The sequence below is a fragment of the Peromyscus californicus genome, unplaced genomic scaffold (assembly GCF_007827085.1).
Source record: "Peromyscus californicus insignis strain IS unplaced genomic scaffold, ASM782708v3 Scaffold_9__1_contigs__length_137607984, whole genome shotgun sequence".
Lineage (NCBI taxonomy): Eukaryota > Metazoa > Chordata > Mammalia > Rodentia > Cricetidae > Peromyscus > Peromyscus californicus.
Genome location: NW_026294617.1, coordinates 87,182,257 through 87,202,952, shown reverse-complemented (window position 1 = coordinate 87,202,952; position 20,696 = coordinate 87,182,257). Strand labels below are relative to the sequence as shown.

General features: G+C 45.5%; 1 protein-coding gene across 1 annotated transcript in view; it reads left to right on the top strand.

Annotated features, from left to right (window-relative positions):
• Positions 1 to 14,864: 14,864 nt before the first annotated feature.
• Eeig2 (EEIG family member 2) overlaps positions 14,865 to 20,696 on the top strand; it is a 54,074-nt gene continuing 48,242 nt past the window's right edge. Inside the window, exon 1 of the mRNA XM_052730745.1 lies at positions 14,865 to 15,083. Coding sequence (XP_052586705.1) covers positions 14,947 to 15,083 — 137 coding nt within the window. The 5' untranslated portion in view covers positions 14,865 to 14,946. The remainder of the gene's footprint in view (positions 15,084 to 20,696) is intronic.

The window sequence follows — 20,696 nt, the reverse complement described above, 5'->3', positions numbered from 1 at the left end:
GCAGCACCTGAAGAGGACCTGCACTTGTTTCCCAACACCCACATCTGGCAGCTTACAACCACCTGCAACCCCATCTTCGGGGCATTTGACACTCTCTGGCCTCCAGAAGCACCTACACTCATGCACCTACCTATACACCTATGTATACACCTAATTAAAAGTAATCTTTTTACAAAGACCTCGGCGTTCAAAGTCGGTTTGGTTCAAATTCCCAAAAAGTTGTCTCAGATGTTTTAGAAAACATCAGCACTTTCTGCCAAAAGGTATCTGTTTATGGAATTAGTGTTGAGTATTCCATGGAAGGAAGACTCTAATTCATCTGCTGGGGCAGGAATAATAATAGAGATGTGATTATGGTTCAGTCCCAATCCTACTGAACAGCAGACTTTGAAGGGGACCAGGAAGTAAGAGCCAAATGGGAGTGAGATATGACCGCCCCCCCAAATGCCACTGACCTAGACAGGCCTACATACACTTTTTCCACTTGTAACTACTTTCGGCAGAGACATTTGTATATGACCCGGTATATATAGGTACATAAAGAGTATACAAATCAAGCATCACTGATAGTAAACCTTAAGTGTATTTTCTCTTCTGGAATGCCTTATTGGCACATAGGTTCCACTGTGAAATTTTCATACATATTGTTCTAGGGTTTTTTGTTGTTGTTGTTGTTGTTGTTGTTGTTTTGTTTTGTTTTTGCTGTTCTGATAAAATGCTGACCCAAAACAACAATCACAGTCCATCACCGAGGGAAATCAGAGCTGGGACTCAAGCAGGAGCAGAGGCAGGAACCATGGCAGGACAATGCTTACTGTGGCCTCCAGGCACAGTGTCAGCTACCTCTCTCATACCTCCCAGGACCAACTGCCCAAGAGTGGGCCTCCACAATGGGCCTGGCCCCAACACATAAATCAACCACCAAGAAAATGGCACGCAGACAATCTGATGGAGGTGATTCCTCACTGAGGTACCTCCTCCAGGTGATTCTAGTATGTCAAGTTGAAAAAACTAACGAGCACAGGTGTATAATGCCATTTTCACCCCCATTACCTCCTCTCACCCCGACTTACACTGAAACCCTTGTATTTCCCTCAGGAAGTCCCCTACTTTCATGTCTTTTGTGTGTGTGACCCACTCAGTTTGGTTTATTTTTTAACTTCTTTATTGATTTCTTTGTGGATTTCACATCATGCATCTTGATCCCATTCATCTCCCCATCCCTTGGTATCCACCCTGCCTTGCAACCTCCTCCCAAAATAAAATAAAATTTAAAAAAAATCTTCCTCTTGGAAACTGTAATGTGACACAGTGAGTCACACAGTACACCCTTTAGTCCACATATCTTCACTTGCAAGTGTTCGTTGGGATGAGTCATAGGTCTGGTTCGAGGCCTCTGGCTTCTGCTACACCCTGGATACTGGGCCCTTGCTGGGACTCCACTTGGACATCCTGTTGCTGCCTTGTGTCATAGAGATCCTGCAGTTTCTGATCTGCAGGTCCGGTCCCTTCACGTGCTCCAGCAGTTGATTGATGGGGTGGATATTGGGGTGGGCCAACTTACGGCCCTGGTTCTGGGCCTCAGTGATAGCTGGATTGGTCAGCCTGCCAGCCCTCCCTCATCCTCACCACCAGGGCAAGCTGGCCCAGCTAGCTCACCCCATTCAGCAGGCAGCAAGGGGCGGAGCCAGTTCCCCCGCTCCCTGACTTCCAGGCCAGCTCATCCTCACCACCAGGACCAGCTCTACTGTACTGCCCAGGCGAAGTGCCGGGGACACTCCCCCAAGTGCTACAGCTGGTGAGGGGCGGGACCAGTTTTCCTGTCTGCTGCAGGTGGTGAGGGGCGGTGGAGGGAGGTCATCTTTTCCTCACCCACGCCACCACTTGGCAAAAACGAGGGGGCGTCAGGGCCAGCTCTCCCACTCTCACACCCTTGGGGCCAGCTCACCCACACCCCCGCCAACGGGCTCAGCTCTACTGTGCTGCCCAGGAGGGGTGCAGGGCCCACTCTCCTGAGTGCTGCAGCCAGTGAGGGGCAGCGCCAAGTCTGTGCAGCCCTATCCTCACAGGCTTTGGTGGTGACAGCAGCCATGGACAGCAACCCAGACGGCCACTGTGGCAGTACCATTGACCCAGATATGGCCCTCGGCAGCAGCCCAGGCCTGGATGTCACCGTGGCCCCGGGTGGCAAGCTGGCCACCCGTCTCCACTTGCTCCTCACCCCCTTCTCCTCCTTGGATCTGCCTCTCTCCACAGGACATGAACCATTCTGCCTCTCTGTCTCTCCTATATCCCACCATGTATTTGTTCACCCATGGTTTCTTATCCCCACCCAGGGCAAGCAACCCCAGGCAGGCGCATGGATTCACTGCGTTTTAATTTGGCTGTTTGTATAGTATGGGTGGGAGGTTATTTACTGAAGTATGAGCAACTTTTCAGTGGCTACACGACTGAGAAAAATAACACCCTTTCCCCAGAACCATTAACTGCCAATAATCCCACAGGAGTTGGGGCACCTTGTAAATGCCTCCCCATCCACGATAAAATGTTAATGGACCCAATCTTGTGCTGGTGACCGTTGCCATGGATTCATGAGTACAACAGCCATGTCATGCCCACAAGACTTTGCGTTAATATTATGTTTGTTTATTTATCTATTTGTGCATGTGCATACTCACACACTTGTATGTGCACGTCGGCCAGGGTGCTTGTGCTGAAGGTCAGAAGACAGCCCAGGGAAGTTTTAGCTCTCTCCTTCTAGCGTTTGAGTCCAGGGGATGGAATGCAGGTCATCAGACTTCGCTTGACAGAAAGCACCTTTAACTGCTGAGCCATCTCAGGGGCCCCAGAAGCCATTTTGGTTCTCATAACTGAACAACGTTTCTTATAAGAGAAGAAAACTTTGTCTAGATATATTTTTAAAAAAATAGCACAGTCGGGAACATGCGATATCAAATCTGAACCACGATGACTCAGGAAGCATCCCTTGGTGTTGTGTGGCATAACGACACGCAGAGCACAAAGCGTGCATGTTATGTGTTTAGAATCGAGGCTGTGGGGAAGTGTGATGCAACACGGGCAAGGTGTCAGCAACACACTGGCTTCGTCACACATTTTACTAGGAATCAACTTTTGGTTGTTGCACATTCAGAAAAACCTAATGATGGTAAATTATTCACTGCCCCCCACGTTAGTTACACAACCCTGTGTGAAGTCACTGGCCACAGTTTAAGAAACTAGGGCCTAGGGCACTCCAGATGGTCACAGTTGTTCAGCTAAAGAACTTTTTGACCCACTCTAGTTATATCCTGACAGGAAAGAAGTTGAATAAACACCGCCACTTGTGACAGACAATTGAATGTTTGCTTTTAAAAACTACAAAGACAATTTGCCACCTTTGCACAGAAATTTGAACCTAGATTAAAACAAAAGTACAGTGAAGGAGGTCAAGTTTTAGAATTCAAATAGAAACCTCAGAAAGTAATTGTGGTTTGTTTGGTTTTTTTCCTTGAAGTCTATTGCTTTTCTATCAGGTAGACTAGGACTCAAGACAATCTAGTGTCATTTCTTAGCATCAGTACATGTCTACTCAACTATGCAGCCAAAGAACAACGGGTTTTGGCGGTAGTATTGTTTTAAAATTTATTAATTATTTTGTATGTGGACTTCATGGATAGCGGGGGAGTACACACGTCGTGTGGAGGTCAGAGGACAACTTTGTGGAGTCAGTTCTCTCCTGCCACCTTTATGTAGAGTCCAATGATCAAATTTAAGTAACCAGAATCAGGAGGGAAGCACCTTTACCCCCCTGAGATGTCTTGTCAGCTCAAAAGATGTGATTTTTTTAACTGCTATATATCCTTTGAAGTGAAATATAAAAGCCTTTTTAAAAGCTAGGTATATAATTATGTAAGTTCCTATATTGTATCTTTTAATCAAGGCCAAATAACTGTAGCTCACTTTCATGTGTGTGTGTGTGTGTGTGTGTGTGTGTGTGTGTGAGAGAGAGAGAGGGGGGGGGGAGAAAGAGAGAAAGAGAGAGAGAGAGAGTCCCTATATAGCCCAGGCTGGCCTAGAACTCTCAATCATCCTACCTCAGACTTGTTAGTATTGGGATTACAGACCCACACCATCATGACCAACAAATTCATGCTTCCTAAATAACCTAGTTGATTAATTTTCCAAAGATTAATTATGGGATTGGGATAAAATGGTTATGGGACCCTGTTATTGATTTTTTTTCCAAAGTTTTCTTCAAAACCTTATATGAAGTATTACAGATAAGTGAATTTTCTTCTTCTTCTTTTTCTTCTTCTTCTTCTTCTTCTTCTTCTTCTTCTTCTTCTTCTTCTTCTTCTTCTTCTTCTTCTTCTTCTTCTTCTTCATCCTGGTTGATCTGGAGGTAATGCAACTCCTTTTGTTGTTAGCAATTATGTTTAACTAACCACATTGACCATTCTTCTTCAAATATACATTGGCAACATACTTCTGATACCTTTTGGGAAAAGTTATGTCTTAGTTACAGCTAATATTGTTTTGACAAAACATCATTACCAAAAGCACCATAGGGAGAAAGTCGCTTATTTGTCTTACATATTGAACTCAAACAGGGCAGGAACCTGAAGGCAGGAGCTGGTGCAGAGGCCATGGTGGGCTGCTGCTTACTGACTTGCTCCTCATGGCTTTCTCAGCCCAGGGGGGACACCACGTACAATGGGCTCAGCTTTCATACATCAATCACTAATTAAGAAAATGCCCTACAGTCTGATCTTATGGGGACATTTTCTCAATTGAGGCTCCCTCCTCCCAGCTGACTCTAGCTTGTGTCAAGTTGACATAAATATTAGCTAGCACAAGGTATATGGGTGCTGTGGATATCGTTCTGTATAAATAAAAAACTGATTGACCAGCGGCCAGGCAGGAAGTATAAGCGGGACAAGGAGAGAGGAGAATTCTGGGAAGTGGAAGGCTGAGTGGGGGAGACGCTGCCAGCTGCTGCCATGACAAGCAGCATGTGAAGATGCCGGTAAGCCACGAGCCATGTGGCAAGGTATAGATTTATAGAAATGGGTTAATTTAAGATATAAGAACAGTTAGCAAGAAGCCTGTCATGGCCATATAGTTTGTAAATAATATAAGCGTCTGTGTGTTTATTTTATAAGTGGGCTGTCGGACTGCCAGGGCTTGGCAGGACCCGGAGAGAAAACTCCAGCTACATATGGGAAGTGACAATACTATCGCTCTTGCTCCTTTCCCACCCCACTCTCCATCCCAAACCTAGGGCTACATGCTCAGCAAGTCCTCCACCCCTAAGCTACATCCCCAGCCACTTTTTGTTTGCTTTGCTTTATTATTATTATTGTTATTATTATTTTATTATTATTTGCTTTGAGACAAGGTCTTGCTGGCCTTGATTTTGTCATCCTCTGTCTCAGCCTCCCACATAGCTGAGTTTACAGGCCTACACCACCAGACCCAGCTCACTCTTTTTCCTGTCGGTGACTACAACCTCTCTGCTCTCTAGCTGGATCCCTAGCTCTTCCATTCACTTTGATGCTGTCCAGGAGAAACTGCTTGAAGTTGGCAACCCCAGTAATTCCCCCTTCCACAAGAAGCACGCAATCAAGGGTGGACTTCGCAACCTGCCTCTGTTTCTTTTTCTTTTTCTCCCCAACCTCCTTGGACCACAAGCTTTTTCGTGGGCCCCATGATGGCCTGATGGTGATTTAAATTATTATAATTATTTCTGAAGATTTGTGTGTGTGTGTGTGTGTGTGTGTGTGTGTGTGTGTGTGTGTGTGTGTACAGGTACCCATGGAGGCCAGAAGTGGGTGCCCAATCCCTTGAGCTGTAGTTACCCACACTGGTGAGCTGCCTTATGTGGGTGCTGACATCTGAACTCCAGTGTTCTGATAGATGCTGTACCATCTCTTCAACCCCTGTAACCACCTCTTCTACAGCAATAGTAAACTTGAATTTAGTTGTATCAGGACTTTTATACAGCTATAAATCATTATAAATTTGACTACAAATTAACAACTGAAGGTTCACTTAGACGATAAACATTGGTTTTAGAAGTTTTACCTACTCCAGGCACACAATATGTGTTTTAGTGGTTTGACAAATTAAATGTTTAAGCACTGCGCTAGAATGTCATCCTAGCATGAATGAAGCCCTGAGTTCAATCCCTAGAAACACAAAAAAGAAAAAAGAAAAACTAGACATTCAACAGAAATAGGCTAGTCGCAAAAGGATACATGCCATTATATGAGTTCCCTATGTTAATCAAATCCACAAAGAAACAATAGAATGGTCCCAGGGGCTGTGGGAGGTAGATTAGTTACTGTTCAATGGATAAAGAGTCTCCATTCTTCAAGATGGAGAGTTCTGGGAAGGACAGTGGTGCACAAGATGTACTTAATGTTGCTGAGCTATACATTTAAAAGATTAAAGATGGTATGTTTTATGTATATTTTACTGTATTTTAAAAATAATAACTAAAGGCCTAAAATGTAGACCATATGCTTAGCAGACAAGACATCCTAGGTTCAATTTCCAGAACCAATAGTAATAACTCTATTACTATTATTTTTTAATTGAATGATAATTTCTCACTCCTTCCAGACCAGTATTCTAGCCAATGGAATTGGGAAAACAAGTAGGGTCTTTGCTGTAAGGTGCCAGTAGGGGACCCAAGGTGATGGGGTCTTGATTCCCCTGTCATCCAAGATTATCTTTGACATCAACATCCGGCTGTCAGATAAAGAGTGAAAACATCATATGCACGAGGCTTGTATGGGCCATGCCTGAGAGTTGCACACTAACTGGAAAACGTAGCCAAACTGTTTACTCAAGCAAACAGGTTTCACGATGACCCCGAATTTTATGCCATAGTCTATCCGTTTGGTCACCAAATAACCATGTCATCCTCTTGACAAAACAAATGATACGCTCGTTCCCTCCCCAAGTGAGATGGCCCAAACTCTCACACCGTCACTGCATGTAAGTTTGACAGTACAGGACACTGACGTCATGCTGAAGAGTTTCCATGAGGCCTGGATATAATTCTACATCCTACTGTGGCCCACTTACTCTTGATGGGAGGGATTTGGGTCCCACAGCAGATATTAGGCAATGTCTGGACATATTTTTGACTGACTCAGCTGAGAGGGAGGGGAATGCCTAGAGGCCAGGAATGTTTCTGAACATTCTACAGTGAACATAACAGTCCCCACAGCACATGGTCTGGTACAACATATCACCAGTTCATGAGCCAAGAGCTAATGAAACGTCTTTCCCTACTCCTCCACAATGACAGGACACACGCGATGTGGTAAATAGTTCCAGCTGTGAAAGCCAAGGGGCGGTGCCAGCCCATCACTAAGATCTAATTCTGCCATTGTGACGGCATAATGGTGAGGTGCCTCCTATGTCATGGTCCTCCGTGGTCACTTTTCTGGCCTCTGGAAGTTTTTTCCTACTGTGGAATTTGAAGTGGGTGTTAGGAAGCACCACTTTCTTGGGGGAAAACATAGCTTTTAAAACAGATCTGTGCTGGACAGTGGTGACACCTGCCTTTGATCCCAACACTTGGGAAACAGAGGCAGGTGGATCTCTGTGAGTTCAAAGCCAGCCTGGTCTACAGAGTGAGTTCCACCACAGCCAAGGCTACACAGAGAAACTCTGTCTCGAAAAACAAAACAAAAAAGCAAATAAACAACAACAACAAAAAAAAACCCTGAGACTTCTTATCAGTCTGTTTCCAGTCAGTTCCATGAGCCACTAACATTAAAGTGTCCCACAGATAATTCTCAGTCCTGATTTATGTCTTTGCTGCTTCGATCCTAGGCCTTCTCCTTTCAGTTTAAGGCAGCTCCTTGGAGACCATTAGGCTGCAATGTGGAGCCACATCCTAACCTAATCTTTGTTGCATGGCTGAGTCTTAATGGGCCCTCATTGCTCAAAAGCTTTTTCAATCTCATTTTCTATCCTTTGAAGAACAGAGCAGCCCGTTTTTCCCAAACCCTGGAGGCTTCTCGTTTCCAGTATTTTATTTCCTTTTCATCTATGCCTGCTAATCATTGCATGAGTCCATCTCGTGTTGGCAGTATCTTGTTGAATGCAGCCAGTAAACATAACCGACAGCACTCCCATTTTCCAATATTTTTATATTTTTATAAAGCTATGGGATTTATAGGCATCATGTTTTCCTTCCAAATCATTGCAGGCACCTCTGATCAAAAATGTCTTGTGCTGTGATTTGAACTGTGTATGAAATCTAAGCCTTGTTATGAAATATTAAGAAGTTGAACCTTCAAGAGGTGATTAGAGCACTACTCTCATGAATGGATTTATTCGATCATGTAATTAATGGATTGATGGGTTAATGGGCCATCTAGAGAGAGTCTGCTATAAAAGCCAGTTTGGCTGGGTCTCTTTCGAGTTCCTCGACTCTCCCCATGCAATGGATGCCCTGTACTACTTTGGCACTATGTCAGCATTTGACCCTGGACCAGAACCATGAGCCAAAATAAACCTCTTCTCTTTACTTAGCCGATCTGTGGTATTATTCTTTTAGCGACAAAAAAAAAAAAAAAGGACCAAGGCACTTGTCAAGGATTTCTGTTTTTCCACCTCCAATGTTTCCTCATTCCTGCCTGAGTAGTTAGAGATTTTTATAATTTTTCCCTGCCTTCTGTAACAGTTTTTGTATTAAAGCATTGCTGGCTATTTGTGGCAAAAATACTTCAAACATTTATACTGGAAAAAAAATGTTTCTTGCTCACACAACACTTCAGTGTAAGCATTCCTGATCAGGGGTGCAAAGGTGAGGTTCACCTCTGCTACACAATCACCTAGGGACCCAGGCTCTGCCATCTTTATTATGTATCTTCTAAAGTTTCCCTTGACATCAAAATCCAACCAGCAGATGCCAGAAGTAAAGGAAGGTGACCTGTGGGAGGTTTCTATGGAGCCTGGAATTGGCGCCGTGATTTCTCTCAAATGGCAAGGGGATTTATTATAAAAATGGATTATGCATCTTTCAGGAAATGTTCTCAAAGGAAGAAAACACACCTTCCTTCCACCTTCTTGTCATGTTTAATCCACTGTTACTTTGGCGTTGTATTTACAGCTAGCCTAGCTTTAACTTGCACGATTGCTTCGGCTATAGCTACTTTTTCCACCTGTTTGAACAGGAAATGTCCTCCACAGGCTCCTGTTGGTGAGGACTTGGGCCCCAGCTGGTGGCCCTTTTTTAGGAGGTGGGGAAAACTAGGAGATGGGTCCGGGAGGAGGAAATGAGTCATCAGAAGAGGGGTGGCTTCAGAGCGTATTTTGTCTCTGCTCCCTTCCAGTTTTTTTCATTCTGCTTCCTGGCCACGGTGAGGTGAGCAGCCTCTACCACAAGCAAGCTCTCCTACCAGGATACTCTGCCTTACCGTGGTCCCAAAGCGACAGATCTAGCCAGGCACTGAAACTATGAACCATCATAAATCCTTCTTTTAAAATAGTCCTTCTTGAGTATTGTCACAGAGACAGAAGGTCTGGCTACCACACCACCTCCACCTTCCCTTTTCGGTGACCACCGCGTCCTTCTCACAGTAGAGTGTACTGTAAGAACTGTCAAACCTTTGGCAGCAAATAATCTTGGAACGTGTCCTGCAGCTCTGTCATGTCACCTGAGGTGAAAAACAGCTTAGTCCAAGTCTTTCCAAGAAATACTTATTGATTACCTAGTAATATCAGATGTATCAAACTTTACACAAAAGATACGAAGATGACTAACCAACCATCACTGCCTTTGCAGAACTTGCACGATGAATGTTGACATCCTTGGGTTCGCTACTTTCCCTTCTACCATACTATTTGAAGAGCTTGGAAAAGTTAAAAAAAAAAAATTACACCTCTGAGACTCCCTTGGCAATCAAACTATAGGTTCAAATAAGTTCTGCTAAAGAGATGTACTTAAGATAAAAACGGGTGTGAGTAAATTCAGGCCATCTCCTGGCATTTGTGGCCATTTGCAAGCAAGTTATGACGGCAGGAATATGCTGGACTCCTCTTGAGGCCCTCATGATGGGAGAGTCAGCATGGAGTCCTATTATCAGCCCCGCATCTACACTCTAAGCAGAGTAATCTGCCTGGTGCTGCTGTAACACATAGTCTCCAAATCTCACTGGCCTGATACAAGTTTCTTCCTCCATCCAAAATGTTTACTGCAGGTATGGGCAGTTGCTCTCTTTGTTCTGACACAGAGATCAGAGCCCTCTTGATTTTGTGGCTATTCCATCCTAAGTCAAGGTCTTCCCCATAACTCTCTATAACTACTGTGGCAGGGGAAAGATGGTCCAGCAAACTGTTCAAAGACTTGTTTTATCTCATCCTGGAAGTGGAGTATTACTTCTCATATAGTATTGGCTAGAACGGTGGTTCTCAACCTGTGGCCACAACCCCTTTGGCAAACCTCTGCCTCCAAAAATACTTACATTATGATTCATGAGAGTAGCAAAATTACCGTTATGAAGTAGAAGCGAAAATGGCCACCACAACATGAGGAACTGTGTTAAAGGGTCTCAGCGTTAGGAAGGTTGAGAACCACTGGGTTAGAACAAGGCACATAGCTATACCTGCCTACAAGTAGACTGGGACATGCAAACTTTCAAATGTCCGAAGCTGAAGGAGGACCAACCAAGCAGGTGATGTGACTTGGAATTCAATACCCTGCAGATTTCCAATCCTCAGTCCCTTCCAAAGACTTCAGAAGTACCGAAATGCTGATTTTTTTTCTCAAAATATTTAGCGTTGTTTTGGATTCCAGTAGGGAATGCAGGCTGAATCAACTGTGTGCTCATAGTTTTCTGTCCCCTTATTTGGATCTGTTCCCACCCCTGTATGCCCCACATGGCTGTCTCCTCTAAACAGCATTTTTCAGGCTCCTTTGTTCTCTGGCTTTGGGCTAGCTTGGGCTCATGGGAAGCACCTGCAGGAGATCAGAAGTGAGCGGGTGAGAGGTATCAGGGTTAATTCTCCCCACCTCTCTGCCCTCTGCTCTGTACTTTGAGCTTTCCTTTTCTAAACACTGGGAGTACAAGGCTGTTTCCTGCCTTCATCCTGACTCATCCCAGGTGTTTAACAGTCAAACTGCATGCTGTTTTCCAGTGTCACTACAGCTGGAGAGCCTTATAAAATGCAGATCTGAATACATCACTCCTCTGCTTTAAAACATCAATGGCTCTCAATTACACCCGTTTCTAAGTAGGACTCTGAATTGCAGACAGACAGAACTAATTTCAGTTCCCTCTGCAACACAGCACCTCTTCCTCTGAGCCTCTGCTCATGAGAACAGGATAGAAACTGCTCCCCACCCCCACCATATCTCCAGGCCTCAGCTCTAGTATCACTAATCCCAGAAAGCCTTCCATAAATCTACTTGACTCGGCTACATGTGTTATCTTCTAGCACAGCAATCTCCCTTCTCCATCACTTACAGACAGCTGCTACATTGCACTACAACTCTCGGCTTATTTTCTTACATAGACGCAGCATCTGTGATACATCTCAGATCTATAAAGTGCTTGACACATAATAGGAACCCACTAAGTGCCGGAAAGTTCCTGAATACCGCTGAAAGTTTGGAAGCCTCCTTGGACGAATGCCACCTCTCATTCAATGACAAAAATCGGGAAAAAAAAAGCAAAGCAAAACAAACAAACAAAAAACCCTTTTAGTCATCCTTCCTCATAACTACCTTCTACTCACTTGTGAAACCATTTTAATATCACTTTGCCAACATCTGGTATGGAAAATTCTCTTGCTAAGGTAACTAATTAGCTCTTCAATTCTGCAGCTGCTTTTCAATCCAAATCTTTCAGGATTTGCAGTGCATGGGTGTGCAAGTTCCTCTCTCTCTCTCTCTCTCTCTCTCTCTCTCTCTCTCTCTCTCTCTCTCTCTCTCCCTGTGTGTGTGTGTGTGTGTGTGTGTGTGTACACCAGAGGTCCACATCAGGTATTTATATCAATCGTTCTTGGATGCCTTTTTGAGACAAAGTCTCCCACTGAACCTAGACCTTGCCGGTTGGTTAGACTGGCAGGCCAGCAGACCCCAGGAATCCTCCTGTCTCTGCATGCAACACCCCAGTAGATATTAATAACTGATGTGCTAAGGTTCAAACTTTCCCGGCTTTCAGGCCATCTCTCTTAATCTCTTTCTCAGGCTGCTTGTTCTTGGAAGCCTTCACAATCACCTCCTCCGCCATCTGCCCATTAAATATTCTCCAGAGCAGCTCATTCTTACCCGCCTTTTGGGCTTCCGCCATCAGTGAATACCACAATTCCCAAATGCATAGTTTCAACCTTAACCTTTCACGGGCACTGTAAGGCCCGGCCTTGCTCCCTGCAGACTACCCAGACCCTCATTATTTCCTCTCTTCCCAGTCTGCCCTCCTGCTTGCCATGCTCGGTCCCTTTGTTTCTGCAAGTTACAAACATTAGAATCCCCTCTTTCCCCTGTCTCTTTCTGTCCCAGAAGGCAGCAAGCTTCCACTACCAGATTCCCATGCCCAAATGTTAAGCCCTGTCTGAGTCTGTGCTTCTTCACCAAGACTACCTCCTACTTTCTCCCAAAGCCTAGCTACTCTTTAAAGTTCATAAAGCTGGTTAATTTCAATTTACCACTTTCTCTTCTAAATTCTGCTGTTTGAATTTAGTTCTATTTTTTTTTCCTCTGTCTTGGGTTTTGTCTTGTAAAAATTATTATGTATTATTATTCTTGCAAGCGTGTGTGTGTGTGTGTGTGTGTGTGTGTGTGTGTGTGTGTGTGAAAGAGAAAGACAGAGACAGAGAAAGACGAGAGAGACAGGTATGTACGTGAAAGTGTGCATGTCATGGTGGTGTTTGGGACTCAAAGGACAACTTTGTGAGGCTGCTTCTCTTTCCACTTTTACATGGGTTCTTAGGATCAAAGGTGCCTCGCCCACTGACATCTCACTGCATCCCAGTTTTGTCTTGAAAAGTTTTAAAACATATTCACTTAGTATTTATTTAATGTGAGTGTATTTGTAGGTGTGCATGCCTCACAGTGAACCTGTGGAGGTCGGAAGCTGACCTGTGGGATTAGGTAGCTGTTTCTTTCCACCACAGGAGTTCCAGGAATCAAACTCATGTCACGTAGGAGTGTCTGCAAGGTCCTTTACTCACTGACCCATCTTGGCCAGCTCAGGACTGCAAAATTCCTAAGGGCAGTTTTTTTTGGTTTTGATCATGGAGTCTAGCTAGTGACTGATGGTTTAGGCAATTAGAATATTTATATGAATAAATAAATGAGTGGGCTGCAGAGACGTCTCAGCAGTTCCAAATGACTCTGGTTCAATATCCAAATCCACATGGCAGCTTACAACTGTCTGTGACTCCAGTCTAAGAGTAGCTGACACTCTTTTCTGGCCTCTGCTGGTACTAGGCACACACAGGCATACACACAAGCAAGAGACCCAGATACATAAATTGAATTTTAAAAAAACAAAAAGCGACTAAATGAGTAATCTAAGTAGAAGAATCTTTTCAATTACACCTTTTCAAAGATTAAAAAGAACAGATCCCAGGTTGGAGATGTAGCTCAGTTGTGAGGTCGCTTGCTAGCATGCATGAAAGCCCTGGATTCAATTCCTAGAACCGCATAAACCTGGAGTGGCAGCACATTCCTATTACCCCAACACGAGGATCACAAGTTCAACATCATCTTTGGCTACATTGGGAGTTTGAAGCCAGCCTGAGCTAAAAAACAAAACAAGCAAACAACAATAACAACAAACAACCTCGCTGAAAACATTACGTAGCAAAGTTAATAGCATAGGTTTTAACAATAGATACTGTATGTTCTTGCATGTGCTTGCGCGCGCGCGCGCGCGTGTGTGTGTGTGTGTGTGTGTGTGTGTGTGTGTGTGTGTGTTAGTCATCTAAGGAGAATTTTATTAAGCATGCCTTCAGAATCTGACTTCATGTGTTAATGGTTCACAGAATAGACAGATTTTAAAGGGGTAAGCATTTTAACCCCTCTGGTCCTTTTTCTTTCCTGGGTGACAGGAATGAAATAAACAAGGCCATCAATGAGAGGAAACACATGGCCCAGCCCCGTACTTGGGAGGTTGATGCGGCCACAACACAGTTTAAGCTTTTCCTTTCTCCTACCTGATTTTCATCTCATGTTTAAGGGCTAGTGAATTTAGAACCCCTACCGGTATATTTCAGGTTTGGGATTCTATTTGTCTCTATCTGCAAACTCAAGAGGCCACGAAATCCCTGGAGGGGGAGGGGAAGAAAGGGGGCGGTGCAAACCCCAGAAAGGAAAGGCGCAGAGGAAGCTGCAGAAGGAAGCTTTTTCGGCTGGGTTTGTCTTTTTTTAACCCGCGGGAGGCGTGACGAGCTTACTGCCGTCGCGTGTTAGCTTCCCCAGCTTCCCCCGCCCGCCGGGCCGGGGGTTTCTCCGCCCTCCGCCGGCCCGCCTGCCCGCTCGCTTCCGCGCCGAGTGCGCTGCCGGCCGCGGCCGCTAGGGGCGCCTGGGGCCGGGAGGCGGCGGCGGCGGCGGCGGCGGCGGCGACCGTTCTTCCCGAGGCGCCTCTCCCTGCTCGCAATCAGACGGGCGGTGGCGGCGGCACCGAAAGGGCGCCCACTCCCTCCCCGGGCGGGCGGGCGGGCGAGCTGCAAGGCGACCGCTCTTCGCGGGCGGCCGGGGTCGGCGCTGCAGCCGCCGGTGCGCTCCGGCCCGGGCTGCCGCGACAGGCGGCCCCGGCTCCCGCCGGCTCGCGGCGCCCCCCGGCCGCGCCCCCACGCGCTGCTCGCGGCCCCGGCCATGGGGCTGGGCGGATCCGAGGCTCGGCCGAGCTGAGGCGGCGGCGCCCGTCCGCGCAGCCCGCTCGCCGCCGCCGCTGCCGCCGCCGCCTGGCCCTCACGATGATGAAGAAGAAGAAGTTTAAGTTTAAGGTGGACTTCGAGCTCGAGGAGCTCTCCTCGGTGCCCTTCGTCAACGGGGTCCTCTTCTGCAAGATGCGGCTGCTGGACGGCGGCAGCTTCACCGCGGAGTCCTCCAGGTAACCCGGGGGGCTCTCGAGCTGCTCGCCCGCGCCCTCCCGCCGGCAGGGGCTTGGTGCACCGCCAGCATCCCTCTCCTCGCTTGGCCCCTTTGCTCTGCCGAGCTGCCAGCCCTGTGAGCTCGTCGTCCTCCGGGGACGAGTCTGAAATCGGTCAGGGCATCGAACGAGCCGCACCAAGTGGTTCGCAGTGGGTTGGTCTGGTTGGCCTTGACGCCGGCGCTCCTGACTCCAGGTGGCCCCTGGTGTCTGCTCTCCTCCCAGTTCTCCAGGAATGGGAGTGATGGAGACCATGGGAGAGAGGATGCTTCTGGTTTCTCTGAAGACATTCCCATGTTTGCAAAATACAAACCAGGACTTGAAGCTTTGAGAAGCAAAAATGACCCAAACGGTTCCCGTTCCAAGAGCGCCCACTCGGAACCGTCTGTGGTTGACATTAATGCCTGTGACTCTACTGTGACTTCGGGTGGCCAGGCCAGCATAGGGCTTGGGATACGCCTGGTCGGGCTTGACTTGAGTCAAGTGTTCCTGGCAGACAAGGCTGTAGTCTTGGGCTCGCCTAAGAGCTTCGTCTCCATTTGATGCGCTGATCTTCTCAATGGCCCATCTTCTAGTGGCCACCGGTGCGTTTCAGAGTGGAGGACTTAGAGCTAAGAGAGCCCAGACCCTGTCATCATTTTGAAATGAGCCCCTAGGCACTGTGGGAGAATCCTTCAGCGGTGACAGAATGCAGCCATGTGGGGCAGGATTCCTTGAGTAATTTAAAGGCTGTTCACAGAGTGATAGATTTATCCTTAGGTAGTTTTCTCTACAAGAAGACAGAAAATTGGAAGAAGTTTTGGAATGAACTTTTAAGTTCTTAGAGTCAAGGAGAAGGGCTAATAGTCAATGTCTATATTCCATCTGTGTATGCTTAATTTTTACACTAAAACTATTCCTTGTATCTGCTGTCCCATTAATAATCTAAAGGAAATAGTGTCAATGGGTTGTGGGATGGAAGCCAGAAAATTGCCCTCCTTGGCAATAATGAAACCTGTGGAAGCCAGAAAACGCCTCATTGCCTAATGAACAGATGTGTGAAGTGCTATTACAAAAATTACCCAAAAAAGAAAGAAATCCACTACGGTTAATTTTTTTTTTTGGGGTTTTTTTTTTTTTTTTTTTTTTTTTTTTTGGTTTTTCGAGACAGGGTTTCTCTGTGTAGCTTTGCGCCTTTCCTGGGACTCACTTGGTAGCCCAGGCTGGCCTCGAACTCACAGAGATCCGCCTGCCTCTGCCTCCCGAGCGCGCCACCACCGCCCGGCCTGGTTAATTTTTAATATTCAACTGTGATGACAAACCTGTAGGCATTCAGCTGCGTGATTATATTACAACCATTTTAACACTCCTGTCAGAGGAATGAACTGTGCAAAAACAATATATATAGTACTAGCTCTTGGGGTGGAAAAGCCTAAGCCAATCCTGAACGTCACGTCGGGGTCAAGTGACAGCCTCACCCTGAGGCCTAGACTGAGTTTTCCTGCCGGGTTCTTATCCCCCCTCCCCCAACGTGGAGCAATAAACTTGGGCTTCTGGCCCAGTGCTGACACCTGGTGGTCAGAACACGGGTCTACGCCCTTCTTCTGCCTCCTTTTCTGCCTGGAGTGTTTGTTGATTTGGCTTGCTTTTTCTCCCAAGCCAGTTAGTCATCAAAAGCAGACTTTTTTTTTTTCTCTTTTTCCTAGTAAACTAGTCCACTGGGTCTTTTAAACACACTTTCTTGTGTACTACCCTAAGCGGGGCTGTGAGGTAGAGGTTCTTATTTTGCAAGTAAATGGATCGAGTCTTGGGAAGCAATCCTTCCAGAGATCCCCTCCCATCTGATCACGGAATGCCAAGATTCTGGTCCAGGTCTAGCTTCAAACAGAATGTTGCCAGACAAAGGGAAGAGCTGTGTGCTGTTGAAGAGTTTCTGAAGGCAGCTTCTAATCATTTAAGATGCGAGGGCTATAACTGGATTTATCCTCAGCAGGAAAAAACAAAAATTAAAAAAAAAAAAAGCCAAGTAGCCTGGTGTTAAACAAACCCTTCCTCCAGCTAAAATCTGGCATTATCAAGAGAAATATGGTGAATGGTGCTCTAACTAGCCAAAAAAAAAAAAAGTGTAGACTGAAGGGAATGGTTTGTGATAAGGAACACGTGCTTTTGAAGCTGTGTAGCAAGGTAGTATGTAAAACTGAGAGCAAGGGCTTGGAATGAGGTGGGTCTAAGTAAATCTCAGTTCTCCTGTGGTAAAACTTCATGGGCTTACTTAGGTGGTCACAGCTAAAATCTGGAAAACTGAAATAGTCAGTGATTTGGGGTTGTCTTGAGGTTTTCATAGGACATTGCCCCTGAAACGCTGCGGTACTTTGGTGTTCGGTGATGAAGAAGTTCTCTTTACTTAGACGTTCTACCAATTCCTTTATCCTAACTACCAAAGCATTGGCTTAAGAGTGATTCCTTGAGCCAGCTACAGTGGTGCAGACCTCAGTCCCAGAACTTGAGATAGAAGCAGAAGGAGGCTAACCTGACTACACGAGACAGTCTTAAAACACACATGCACACATAAGCTTGAGTGTGCACACTGATAGACATGCAGTGCGCGCATGCACACACACACATACACACACACACACACACACACACACACACACACACACACACACTCATCAATTTAAAAAAAAGGTACCTTCCTTCACAGGGAGAAATAGAAAACCTGAAATGTCAGAATTATGTGGCACCTAAATAGCACATGCCAGTGTAGACAACACATCTCTAAATGTTATATTTTAATTAAAAAAATTATTCTAGGGACCTTTATGAAGCAGAAATGATTGGCACTAGCATTTCTCCCCTAGCACTGAAATGACTTCTGTGTAGAAGAGTTAAAGCAGGCTCAAGACCGCCACCTTGAAAGGCCTGCTGACAAGATTGCCTTTGATTAGTGTCATGGTCTTCTTGCCTGGATGATGAGCATGGCTTACTGTGCTCAGACTGTTGGTACGAACTACACGGTTCACGCTAAATGCCTCTGAGAGCCTGGAGTTTTAGTCCCACTAAGCAGAGGACAGTTGCCTAAGCCAGCAGTCCTCATTACACCCCATGAGCTTCCCTGTTGGACGGCACATCACCACAGTCTGATGCTAGAGAGGCTGTGAGCTGATTCTGCGGCGCACCCATGAACTATGACGTCTTCAGCAAGAACTACAGATGTATGCTGAGTCCGTTGCATTCTAAGGAATCCCCAACCCCTAAGCATAGTCTAATAATATCTGTACTGTCAGAAAAGAGTCTTGGTGGACTCGCAGAAGGTTACACAGCAAACACACACACACACACACACACACACACACACACACACACACACACACACACACACAGAGCTTGGCTTTGTTCAAAACCTAAACGTGCAGATGACTCATTGCTCCCCAAATATCACTTAAGCACTTAGCAGATTTCTAGCTCTCTGTCTAGGGATGTGAAAAGCAAAGCAAATACAAGGATCCATGAGGGAATTACCTCTAATTAACGAAATCAGATCATAGATGTTTGCTGGCTGGACAGACAGTAGGAGACATATGGCTTACTGCTTAATCAATGGGTCAGCTGCTATGTGAGTTTCAGAAAGAAAAAGGCTTTTATTTACAGCTGTGATGTTTGCTGACGTCTGTGTTAGTGGTTCAGTTGAACATGCCAGGAGGGTGAGTTTGCACTGAGGAGAAAGTGAGGTCGGAGGACAGCTTGAGCAAGCCGCTAACAGAGCTGGTGCTACCTCAGCCTGAGGGCAGAGTTCACATGAACAGAAGCAGGAGATAATAGTAGAAAGGGGCTTTGAGTGACATGCTAGAGTCTGATTTCCCTGCTCAGAGGATAGAATTCAGTCCAGGATTCTTGCACCGCGTTGTAATGTGATTAAAGTGGAATTTAAGCTGGCTGGCAGTCTGCTGCTGTTTGGATTCAAGTGGCGATAGATCGAGACAGGGAGACAAGGAGAGGTTGTGAAAATAACCTGGGTCTAGTGAGCGCCTGAACGCAGGCTTTTCATGTCAAGTAACGGATAGATGGTGGGTGATGCGGTGGCTGATGCCTTGTGCCATTGACAGAAGTAAGGAAGTTGAGGAAATGTCCTTTTGGTTTGGGGGGGCATTGTACATGACTATAGAGTGGCAGTTCTCAACCTGTGGGTTTTGACACCCCCCACACACACACACACACACACACACACACACAGGGATCACATATCAGATATCCTGAATATCAGATATTTACATTTATGATTCATGACAGTAGCAAAATTATAGTTACAAAGTAGCAGTGAAATAATTTTATGGTTGGGGGTCCCCACAACATGAGAAACTGTATTAAAGGGTGGCAGCATTAGGAAGGTTGGGAACCACTGCTATAGAAGATATGAAGAGTTAGCCGGGCAGTGGTGGCGCACGCCTTTAATCCCAGCACTCGGGAGGCAGAGGCAGGCGGATCTCTGTGAGTTCGAGGCCAGCCTGGGCTACCAAGTGAGTTCCAGGAAAGGCACAAAGCTACACAGAGAAACCCTGTCTCGAAAAACCAAAAAAAAAAAAGATATGAAGAGTTAAGTTGTGTGCTTAATGTAGTACATCTAAGATGAAGTGGGCCTCACAATCGATCAAAGACACAGTTACTTTGGTATGTGGGTTTCTTGTATTCTTGGGGCTGTACTAACCTGTTGGTATCCCCATAGAATTTCCATACACTGTTTTGTCTATTTATAGATGATTAGTGAAAAATGAATTTTTGAAAGATCTAGATTCTCCTGTGAAGGTTTAGTCAGTAAAAAGTTAAGAGAAATATAAAGGTCTTTATCTTGAATAAGTGATACTAAAATGATTAAGGCAAGTAGTTAGGTCTCACCACAGTTAGCAAAGCATTTGAAAATACAATGCACTCTTATAGCGGTCCACTCAACTGAAGCCAAGTAGCTGCCTAATAAATTATTTTTGAAGACATCCCACAAAAACAGAACATTGTATTATTTGAATCTTTCCAGAACACTCCTTAGTAAAGCATGTAAATCACTTTTAAAACTTATTGGGGTTGTGAGGACATGTTTAATTCTGGTCTTTTTAGACAAAGGAATGATAGGAAGGAGATTTCTCTACATACCTGTGATTTCCCAGTTTGCCTTGTGTTCGTATGTGTGTATGTGTGTTATGTGTGTTTGTGTTGGTAACTAAGTTTCCAAGTTTCACATGAGTTTGTGGAAAAAACCCATGTGAACTCAGGGAGTGTCCGGGAAGCTAATGAGCACATCTGTGTATTGGATCTCTGACTTTGTAAACAAGCTAAAGGGATTTCTTTTTCTTTTTGCCAGAGAACATCTTTGTTTTCAAGGTTTTAATTCACTGCACATTGTGAACTTCTTTTTAGTTAATTTTTGCCTTGCTGAAAAAGTAAAAATGTTTTCATACTGGAAAACTTAGAGAAGCAGAAATAGCAAATATTGCCCATAAATAAACCATGCAAAGCTTACCACCATTATTAATATTTTGGTATATAACCTAGCCTCCATTGGTTCTTACACGTGCACACACGCGCACATGTGCATGCACACAC